The 11,888-nt window shown below is 38.7% G+C and overlaps 1 protein-coding gene across 1 annotated transcript; it reads left to right on the top strand.

Moving 5' to 3' along the window:
- Positions 1-720: 720 nt before the first annotated feature.
- Positions 721-11,712, top strand: LOC104915122 (protein patched homolog 1; the record flags this gene model as incomplete). The annotated part of the gene is made up of 5 exons (XM_031557416.1): positions 721-1,158; positions 1,694-2,003; positions 7,500-7,642; positions 9,584-9,767; positions 11,402-11,712. Coding segments are annotated over 5 exons (1,371 nt in total), but the record flags the coding sequence as incomplete, so codon positions are not given.
- Positions 11,713-11,888: the final 176 nt, after the last annotated feature.

Genomic DNA, 11,888 nt, shown 5'->3' with positions numbered 1-11,888 from the left:
AAAAAAAAAAACCAGCACCACCACAAACTAGGTATGTATTATGTTCTCATTTAGACTAAAATATCATTTAGACTAAAAAAAAACAAACAACACCACCACAAACTAGGTATATATTATGTTCTTGCTTAGACTAAAATAAAAGGAATGCTTCAAAAAATACTTCTGAAATGTTTTCTCTTCATTTAGCCCATCCTACCTGGGCAATGCGTATGCATATTTGCATATGTTTACTTCATTTTTAGAACATTCAGTGTGTGTGTGGCATGTGGTTTCAAGCTGCCTCCCAGCAGTCTGAGATCTTACGCAGAAGGCTCAAATATTATTTAACAGTTACTTCATTTGTTCTAAACAGAAGAACTCAGTATTTTATGTGTTTACATTTTCATTTAAATAGCCTAATTCTCAGCGTGGGCACACAAACGTATACTCACATACACATTATACATTCAGACCATGTGACTACCTGGCTATTGATCTGATTAGCGTGTATAATTAAGTAATGGATTTACATGAGTCTACCTCAATGCCTTCAGACAAATGGTGGTTTCTGCTTTATTGAGAATAAGAAATCTGTGCATATTTACAATTAGAACCATGTCTAAGAAGCATCTGCATTTAGAATTGGAGAAGATTCATGTCAAAGCATGATAATTAACATAAACCATCTGATAGTAGAAACAGTTTCAGGCAGAAGCAGATTATCCTGCCTGGACTGATTAAAATAAGTATGTAAGCAATGTTTTTCTCTTCCCTTACAGTCCATGTGTCACTAGAGTGATTCAGATCGAGCCTCAAGCATATGCAGAAAATGACAATATTTGTTACAGTCCTCCACCCCCGTACAGCAGTCACAGCTTTGCACATGAAACTCAGATTACAATGCAGTCTACAGTGCAGTTGCGCACTGAGTACGATCCTCATACACAAGTGTACTACACCACTGCGGAGCCACGATCAGAAATATCAGTACAGCCTGTGACAGTGGCTCAAGATAGTCTTAGCTGCCAGAGCCCAGAAAGCACAAGCTCGACAAGGGATTTGCTTTCCCAGTTCTCGGACTCCAGTGTGCATTGCCTTGAGCCACCGTGTACAAAGTGGACGCTCTCAACTTTTGCAGAAAAACATTATGCTCCATTCCTCCTAAAACCAAAAGCTAAGGTAATTAGAGAACAATTTACCTGTTTATTGAAAGACTTCTGTGTTGTCTGCAAGGAAAATTGCCCTGACAATAATAATAAACTAAGGAATAAATATTTTGCAATAAATAATAATAAACTAAGGAATAAAAATTTTGCAGTAGGAATTCTTAATAATTTTGCAGGTTAGTTCATACTTCAAAAATTTTATATCGCTAGCAGAATAGTCACATAGCTTCAAAGGTAAGTTAAAGGGGGGGAGAGGGTTTGTTGACTTACAGTAACATAAGCTTGTGAACTATGTAACTAAAGTCATTATTTATTAACATATAAATTTTTCATCCATGCTTTAGAGACCTTTCAGTAAAACACAGATTATGTAAGCCCTGCGTTATATGTATGCATGTATGAAAAAACAGATAAGAAAAATAGGCTTAAGAGTATGTAGTGATGGCTATTAATGTTGAACCTAGTTCAGTTGTGTGCCACTATGAATTGTTAGTTTCTAAAGAAACCTAAAACCAAATGCATTTCTGTTTTTCTTGTTGCTATTGCAGGTTGTGGTTATTTTTCTTTTCCTGGGCCTACTTGGGCTTAGCCTCTATGGAACTACCCGGGTGAGAGATGGGTTAGATCTCACAGACATTGTACCTCGGGAGACACGGGAATATGACTTCATTGCCGCACAGTTCAAGTACTTTTCATTCTACAATATGTACATTGTGACACAGAAAGCAGACTATCCAAATGTCCAGCACTTACTTTACGAACTTCACAGAAGTTTCAGCAATGTGACATATGTTTTGTTGGAAGAGGATAGGCAGCTTCCCAAAATGTGGTTACACTACTTTCGAGACTGGCTGCAAGGTAAGAGAAAAATTGCACAAACGTACCTTTATTCTGTATTAGCAAGCACTTAACCACTGTAATAATATTTCTATTTTCCAATATGGCCGCACAGTTAAAAAGTGCTTACAGCAGGGGGATGCCTGGGTTCTGATCTGGGTTTGCATGTTACTTTCCTTTTTCTTCAACAGTTTTCTTCTTTGTGGCTAAGTTTACTACTCCTTAAGACAGTTTTGAAGCTTTTAAAGATTATAACTGTGAGAGGCAATCTCATGCCATTAATTTCCAAACAACCAGTGAGGAATTCTGATTAAAATTAGTGGCCAAATACGATCCAGTGTCTTGGGAAAATAAATGTTTGCTGAGTGTTTTGAGAACAGTAAATGAAAAGTCCCACCTCAGCAATGTATTTTGGCACAGGCTTAACTTTCAGCACGAGTGATCCTGTTGGCTTCAGCTGAGACTGCTGGCATGAATAAAATTCAGTGTGGTTTATGCATTTTATTGGACCACGAGAGCACCACACATTCTAGATTTCTAGTCAAGTGTCTTCACTATTTGTGTGGTGCTCCTTTTTCTGAGCTGAATTATAAAGGGGTAGGGGTTAAGATGAGAGACGCACAGCCTTTTCTGGTACTCTGATGATAATTATACTGAAGTCAGCATATTAAAGATATTAAAGATACTATAATTACACCTGTTGAAACAATTTTTTTTGTATTTAAAATAAATGATACAATTACATCTCAGCAAGTTTAACTGTTCTCTGCTGTGAGCAAGTGCATTCTCCTTGAAATATGCCTATCTCGCCTCTGCCATTTTAATTGAAAGGATCTTCAGCAAGATTTTGCCAACAGAAAATTAATTATGCTAACTCAGTGAAACTGTATATTTCAACCTTAACTATTTACAGATGACAGATGTAGCCAATGATTCTTAGAAACATTTACATGACTACCTAGCATTTGGAGATATTTTCTTCCCTCTGAAAATGTCTTAGGCAGTATTGGGAAAGCAGAGGCATCTAAAGGACATACATAGTAAAATTATCGAGTCTATTGCATATATGATACACTGATAGACTCAAACAGAACAGAGTCGCAGCTACCAATTTTATTGTTTTATTTCTACTTTTAAAATGTACTGGATCCATACATTACAATCTCATTATTGTAAGTTTTACGTAATTTTTTTTTCTCTCATAAGTAAGTGAAGGCAATATCAATGGGAAGAAAATTCAGTACAACTTATGTGTTTTGCCATATTGAAACCTTAATATACCCTGTAGCTTCCTAAGCAAACATATTTCTATGTGCTTTTCCAATCTCTTATAATGCTGGTGTTTTTTTTATCTCTTTTGTTTTGGACAACCAAATAATAACCACAATAGGGAAAGCAGGTCCTACCCTTGGATAGAAATCTGAGAAGACTGTGTTCAGGATCTTCACATATTAGTGCTGAACATAAGCACAGTTTGACAGTGGTAAAATTAGGAAAAGATGGTCGTGGATCTGCTGCTTTGCTGGCTCCTCACAATGAAATGCTGGAGGCTAGCTCACTTGCTTTTGTTCTGAGATTGCTTTCTTTCCTGTTACTCCCCTCAGAGGCCACCTCTTACCTTTCTGTTTGGATGCCTTCTTCTAATCCCCTCCTCACAGTAAGGGCTTGTCTGTTCTTCACCAACCAATACCTCCGTATCTCCTCTATGCTGCTTGTACACATTCATATATGACCTTTCCACATCTCCGCTAGTCTTGAGGTGTTACTGTTCTCTTCTTGCCTTTCTAGTCCACTTTAGCCTGAATGTCTTCCTTCCTTCCCCTCTGCTGTTCTTCCCCTCGAGGAGCTGTGAGTATCCTGGTATCCTGGATGCAAGGAGCTAAAATTCTACACAGGAGCAGTCAGGGACACTCCCATGAAGCCTGATTTGGGATGGTTCAAGTAGTTGTGTCAGCCCTGTGATAGACAGCACATTGTTTTGCCTTTTGATCACACAAAAGTTTCAAATTAATCATGATGATCACTGCTTAGTGTTTATATGTGTGTCCTTACCCCTTCTTTCAGCCTTCCTCAGGACTGGGACAACTAGGATAAAACAGCTAACTGCTTTGTGAAGACTGGGCCATCTTGACTGATACTGTATTTACAGAGCAGTAGAGAAGGATACAAGGCATTAACTTGGGAGGAAAGTGAACTATCATTGTAAAAACTGTCACTATTGTCATAGTTAAAGGATTATCTGAATGTGCAGACAGTAGTGAACAGAAGGATACATGGTCATTGCCAACTAGGACTGAAACCAAGGGAGTGAAGAGAAGAGAGAGTCAAAACAGATTTTACAAACGAGTGGAGTTTTAATCTGGATCGAGGGAATGTTCTTTGTGAGATGGAAGTAGTTCTGTTGCAGCATTATTGTGTGCATATAATCAATATGTGGATAATCAAAATAGGAATTACTTTTGAACTATGTGTCTAATTCCTACTGTCTTCACTGGGAATTCAGTAATGTGGAGATTAATGGTTCAAGATGGCCTTCTGACATTTATGCATTTGTTCAACAGTTTACAAAATTGACTGAAGGGAAGCAACAGTGTATGAATAAAAGCATTTTTTTAATGAAGATGGACTCCTTGGTTTAGCTGAATGCTTGTAGTTCTCCTACAGCAGAGTGCTGTCAGCCTGATGCACTTGCCCTTCCAGTTTTCCCTGTACTTTTTTTCATGGTATTCAGTCATATTAATGTGTTTTCTGCTACTGAAAATGCAACAGAAGAAAGTTAACACTAGTCATTCATTTGAATTGGAAATGTTAATGTTTTTGTAAGTGACTGAATGTAAATGAGGTAGCTTGAATTCTCTGGTGGGTTGTAATTAGGCTTGTTTTTTGCAAAGTGTAATCTTATATTTCATAGTGCCAACTGTTCACATGGTTAAGTAGGAATTTCTTCACCCTCTTTTCAGCATCCCACATAATTCTGGAGGATTTCACCTGCTTCTGAACTAGAAAGCAAAAGTCACTGCTGATATGAGAATGTCCCATATGTAACATACAAATTCCCTAATTTTTAAAAAGTTTCTCTGCAGAAAGGCATCAGCAGAAACCTTTTGTTTATCTCAATTACCTTTATAGTAGATTAAAAGTCTTTTAAATCGTTGGTGGAAACAGTTCATGATAAAAATGCATATGTTGCTAGCAGTGACTCTGCTGTTCATCTCAAGGAAATTTTAACAATCAAACTTTGAAATTCTCTGGAAATGAAACAGAACTTAGAGTGGTATCTTGGTATTTCCTCAAATTTCCAGTTTCAGCAAGGTCAGTAATAAGATGGCCCAAAGTGTAAAGAAATTATGCCTAATGAGAAATGAAGATATAAAAGAGAATGGAGCTGGAGAGTTTATCAGACCTGTAGGAGCAATAAAGGGATAGAGAGTGGGAGATATGAAGGAGCTGAACTTCTGCCTGCTGTTGCAGTGTAAAATGTGCTCATCTTTTTTAGCATACCTTGCAACACGGGTTGGTCAAGTTACATGTAGAGTATATTTGGTTTTATATATCAGTTTAGCCCTGTGACAGGAGCTACATATTAGTCTGGAAATTCTAGCTACATATTAGGATGGAAATTCTTCCCCAGATATTGGTTAGCATAGCAATTTGTGTGCTCCTGTTACCGAAGGAAACAATTCCTACTGTAACTTAAAAGTGAAGCTGTTCTTTGGTGGTCTCTTCTTTTTTCCTTCATGCTTTTTTCACAGCCTTTTTACTTCCCCAAATCATCACTTACATGATAATTATGATAGCGGAAATGTTCTCACCTAGCCACTTCCTGAGAAACTGAGAACTGAACTGTGTTAGGGAAGGATGGATGTGTATTTCTGCAAGTCTTAAATAGTATTTTCCCACTGAAAGGGCACCAACAAGCAGCACTGTTAAGGGGACTGTGAAGTTCCTTTGGTGATTTCAAGAAGTCTGGTGGGGAAGCATCTTTATCCTGGGCAGGTATCAAGGGGCTGCAGTGGTAGTTTTGGTAGGTATATTGCATCACTTTGTTCCCAACTTCCTGGCTTTACCAGTGGGAGCAATTTTGTAGACAGCACAGGAGGCAGCTTTCTAAGGGAGAGGGGGAAGCATTTTTTGATGGTGTGAGTACCTTGGCCCCAAGGCAGTGTGAGGCCATATTTTCTCTTCCCTCACTCTTATCTCCTTACAGCTGTAGCTAACCTATCAGATCTGTAATGATGGTTTTCATTATAACTCCTCAGTGCAGCTGTGAAGTGGTGATCTTCACCACCACCACCTCCACCCCCTGGCCTTTTCCTTCCCTTTCCTGGATACACGGTTCGTCCTCTGTTCGCACAGAGCCTACTTGTACCAGGCTGCGGCTTCCTGTTCTAAATATGATCCAAATTTGTGCCGTGAGGTGTTCCTCCCCCTTAAAGGGTGGCAAAGAGGAAAATAACAGTTGAGACTGAATAGGTGTTGGCTGTGATCTTTACATGTGCTGGCAGCAGATCCCACGACTTGTATTAGCTACACAAGTTGAACAGATGGAACAAATTGACAAAATCGTGTTCACTCATGCTGTGCTCGAGAAGCAGCTGAGTTGCTTTTTGAAGTTGAAAGTTTGAGTGTGTTTTTTTTCCTCTTGTAGTGGAATTTCTGGTTACATCGTTCGAGCTGTTGCCTCAGTGCTCTGCAGTAGCCCAGAACGGTTAATGAGAGTGGTGTGTGTCCTCCTCCTCTGTGGCTTAATGCACTTGGCCAGGATTCTGTTGGGGGGGGAGGGGTTGGGGGAAGCATGGAGGGTGTTTTTCTGCTAGATAATGAACTAATTGGCTCTCTGGTTTTAACTACAGGGCAGGCAATTACGTTAAACTAAGGCTTAACTCAACCTCTACTTTTCTGGCACCATCCAAGTCAGCTTTGTTGTGAGGGGCAATAAATGCAAATGTGGCAGTGGATTTTGAGTGTGATGATTCTGAAATTGTAGATTGTTGAGGAAAAATACTTTTTATTGCAGACGTCTTTAACACTTCCCACATTTTTCTCCAAGCAGAGTGCTTGGTTGCTGTCAAGCAGCGGTGAGGCTATGAAAACTTAGGAAAATCTCTGAGGATGTTGGATCTGAGACTCTTATTCTTATCCCAGATCTTCTCTATATGATGTTACTAGATAATGATGATTGGTAACTCCAGTGCACATTGCATCTGCCATTCATCTTTGCTGCTCATCATGACATGAGAATGGTCTTGAGGCTTCTCCTATGCCTCAACCTTCTTGTTTCTCTCACTTTTTTTCTGCACAGAATACGGAATTTGCTAGCGGTACTTTTGCCTTACCACACAAAGACTGAATGAGGACTGCAAATATGGGAAGTTGCAAATGGATTTTTTTCTTCTTACTTTAAGCTATGGATGGCCAAAGTTTACGATGAAAAGAGAAATTCTTCTGAAATTTGTTTCTGATACTGATTTCTTACCTGTTTCTTCTATTTTCTCTTTGCTTCTCATAACTATTCAGGACTTCAGGATGCATTTGACAGTGACTGGGAAACTGGGAAAATCACTTATAACAACTATAAAAACGGATCTGATGATGCTGTTCTGGCTTACAAACTCTTGGTACAAACAGGCAACCGAGCAAAGCCCATTGACATCAGTCAGGTATTGTATCAGAGTCCTTTGGTTTATACAGGTTTGCACAAAGTCATCAGGAGTCGGGGGAGATGCAAAGAGCATGTTGTAGTCTCTTTTCCATCTTTCTGCATTGAAATGTTTAAGTCATACCATACTGCATGGCCTTGCTGACGTTGCTAGATCTGTGTGTAATTGCTGTCTGGGCTGTGTTGCAAAGCCTTTACAATCAACACTGGGAATGCCTGTTATTGGTGATTACTGACTGATGTATTACATGCTGCTCCTGTCTCAAACGCGCTTTGTTTTCACTGAATTTGTTTTGGAAAGTGCATAGCTACATTCATGGATGTATGGAGTCTGAACCTACGTGAGACACAGAAACAGTGCTAGTCATACTGTCTTAAGTAGCATCATTCCTAATTTGAATCAAATTCCCTTGTAGGATCAACTTTGCTCAGCTCTGGGATGTTGCACCTGGTATTTGCTATCACTTCATTAAAACCTAAATTCTGAAGAAAATAACTGATGAATGGTAGTACAATATTCTTGTACTGTTGTCATAAATACAGATATACTGTGGTAGAGTCAGGAATGACAGTTGGCTAAACTGCTGAATAAAACGCCTGATCTCCTTTTAAAAGATTATAACAGCATACATCTATGTAGCAATTGTTAGATGACTACACACTAGGTTTGACTTCTTTAACTAAAATTGTATTTAAATCAATTTCATCTTTAAAAAGAAGATACTCTACAATCATCTAACTTCTCCTTTCTTTGAATCATTATCACGTGCTTTTAGGCAGAGGAATAATATTTCTAATGAGTTTCTTGGCAGATTGCTTGTTGTTTTTCCTTCTTTCGCTGGCGTTAAAGGTGAAGGATTTTACAGAGCACACTGTTTAAAGTTACTGTGATGTGTAAAACACTGCTTTATAGCAACATGCAGCATGCTGTCAGATTGAAGCTTTAGCAATGAATTAAGGAAATAAAGAGAGTAGAATAGAAAACCTTCAGTGAGGTTTTGTTTAGGAGTGTGTACCAGGTACATGGTGGAACAAATGTGATTGGACTACAGCTGCTGATATAATTTCCTGTGCCTGGGAGGGAGAAAAGTGTGGTGCAGAGACCTATACTATGCAGATCCAAAGACAGCTTGAAGACATACAGTTGTTGCATATCCTGTGGATTAATTGAATCCAGATCTTTGGAATCTAGCTTTTTGTTTTGTTTTTTTTTATTTTTAAACGTACCGTTCACTTGTTTGTTTTTTCATTTTCATTAAAAAGACCTGAAACTGGAGCCAGGCCAGAATGTTAAACAAAACAAACAAACAAAAAAACGAATAATACTCACCCCCAGGGTCCTCTGTCAGGGCCCTAGCTGTGGAGCTTTTGGCTACAGAATTCTGGAAGTGTGCCACTGCTGTTTACCCCACAGATATAGTTGCTCATGACGACCTGAGTAACAAAGGGCACTTGTCGACTTTCTTGATGCTGGGCATTTTCTGAATACATAGGTCATAGGAGGCAAGTGTTAGCTAAATTTATACAGATGTTGTTTTATTTTTATAGCTCTCCTCCATTTACTGGGTGGCATTTCCTTTGGCGTTAACAACAGAGGTTAACTGCACACAGACGTGTATAGGGACTCTTGCCAGATTTTCTTCCCTTTCTTGAAATGTTTCTCCAACTTGGTTGTTTTTCGTTTGTGGCTGCAGGCTTTCAGAATTCAGCTGTAGTTGCTTCAGTCTATTCTGGAACTATCTACAGGTTTAGTGGTTATGGTAAATGCTATATGAGTATTAATTTGTAAATAAACACTTTATTATCACTAGTTTTTTAGATTTTATTGTCAAACAACAGTAGTATTTTGTTGCTTTTGTTTTGTTTTGTTTTGCTGAAAACATTACAGCAAGAGCTCCAAAACCAAAACTCATTCTGAAAGTCTAATTTTTCCATTTTGCAGTTGACTAAACAGCGTCTGGTGGATGCAGATGGAATCATTAACCCAAATGCTTTCTACATCTACCTGACAGCCTGGGTTAGCAATGACCCTGTGGCCTATGCTGCCTCGCAAGCCAACATCCGGCCTCACCGCCCAGAATGGGTGCATGACAAAGCAGACTATATGCCAGAAACAAGGCTAAGAAGTAAGTAACGTTTCATCTTAATGTCTTACAGTTTATATAAGTGCCCCCACTCCTTCCTTCAAGGACAAGTAACTTTAGTTGGTTGATGCTATACAGGGCTCTGAAGCATAAACAGAACGATATATTATGTTACTCTGTAGCCTCAAGAGACAAATGCACCATTGCAAATGTGGTACCACTGCAGTGTTTTATCATGTTGAAAAATGAATTTTATAGCAGTTGAAGTTTCAATGGAACAAGTTGCCCGATGTGGTTGAGGATGCTCCCTCTCTGGAGGTGTTCAAGGCCAGGCTGGACGGGGATTTGAGCAACCTGGTCTAGAGGGAGGTGTCCTGCCTATAGCAGGGGAGCTGAAACAAGTTGATCTTAAGGGTCCCTTCCAAACCAAAGCATTCTGTGATTCTCTAAACCTTTAAAAACTAGTAATAAATATTACTTCTTAGCACTGCCTGATTGTTTTTTTCTTGGAAGTTGCTTGAAATTGCTGCCTGTGTTATTCTCTAACACTGAGATTATATCATATTTGTTTTCAATTCTAAATACCTAAGGGATTCTTATCATGTTATCTCATATGTCTAACTTTCCAGCACCAATATTACAAGAGCTACTTATATAGGGGAGCAGTCCTATCTTATGCTATTCACTGTCTTCCTGAGCAACCAGTTTGCATTGCTTTGCTTCAGCTTTGAGTTTATTGAGAAGATGTGGGAAAATGGAGAGGGCATGTGAGAGAGGCCTGATGCACTTAGAAATGTGATTGGGTAACAAGCTAGTTGTACTTCGGTGAATCTGAACCCTAGAGCTTTTTGGCAGTCAGCCAAGTCTTGTCTTAATGAAAATTTATAGTTGAGACTATAATAGGGCAAATCATGTTTAGCAAGTCAGCTGAATGACCCTGCAGGGTCTGGAACACACAACGGCAGTAACAAAATGCTTGTTGTGGAAGCTTTTTTTTTTCATGTGATACAGTAGACTTAGCATTAAGCTCTAGAAGAGGTATGGATAGCTTTGGTTTGTCAAATAAAAGGATAATAGGTTATGTGCTTCCTTACTGAGCCATTACTTTTATATTAAGGATTTTTTTTTTCAAAAGTTAACATTGATTTCTGAATCTGGCTCAAAATAGTCAGTAGAAATAAAAAAATTAGCCTACCAAATTAGCCTACCTCACTGGATATAATTTTTCTGATTTTTTTTTTTTTCTCAGTGTACCTCAGTTAAGCACAGGGAAATCACCTCTAATTTCAAAGGAATTGTGTTTGCATAAAACGTGGATGAAATGTTTAACATGGTGTGATCTTCTATTTTATACTGCAGACAGGGCTTTTGGCAGGATATTCATTAAAATGCACTACAGCACTGATGAAGACTAAATATTTCAAAATGTATCTGTTACTGTTAAATTACTGTGAAATTGTTTGGGAACCTAATATAGACTGTGTTTGTCCCGTTGCACTGTATGATGAAGTATAGTCATCTTGTGTATCTAGTTTTAAAATCTTTGTTGCTTAAAAGATATAAAAACTAAATTTAAAAACTTTAAGCATTTTGATATGGAGAACAAAATGTTTTGTTAATCATGCTCTCTGTGTATCTTCTTCTGCCTAAGACTAAACACTGCTATCCTTTCTTAGTTCCAGCAGCTGAGCCTATAGAATATGCTCAGTTTCCTTTCTACCTCAATGGATTGCGTGAGACTTCTGACTTTGTGGAAGCAATTGAGAAAGTGAGAGCTATCTGTAATAACTACACCAGCCTCGGAATCTCTAGCTACCCAAATGGTTACCCGTTTCTATTCTGGGAGCAGTACATTGGGCTTCGTCACTGGCTCCTCTTATCCATTAGCGTGGTTTTGGCTTGCACGTTTCTGGTGTGTGCCCTCTTCCTCCTAAACCCCTGGACGGCTGGGATCATTGTAAGTTTATTATAAGGGTCTTTGTTGAAGTCAAATTCCTTTCAGCATAGCTCTTGCTGTAGTCGGGAAGGTTTTGTTTATGTCTGGGCCTCTGGTGGAGTGTGTATATTGCATCATTCATTATATATTTATTCAACTTGAGAGAGTAGGGTTCACACTAAAGGTACAAACCTTAATAACCCTAATCCTTTGGCCACTTTTTTTTT

Source organism: Meleagris gallopavo, chromosome Z (genome assembly GCF_000146605.3).
Source record: "Meleagris gallopavo isolate NT-WF06-2002-E0010 breed Aviagen turkey brand Nicholas breeding stock chromosome Z, Turkey_5.1, whole genome shotgun sequence".
Classification (NCBI taxonomy): domain Eukaryota; kingdom Metazoa; phylum Chordata; class Aves; order Galliformes; family Phasianidae; genus Meleagris; species Meleagris gallopavo.
Note: the sequence above shows the minus strand (reverse complement) of the source record. Positions and strands in the feature narration are given on the sequence as shown.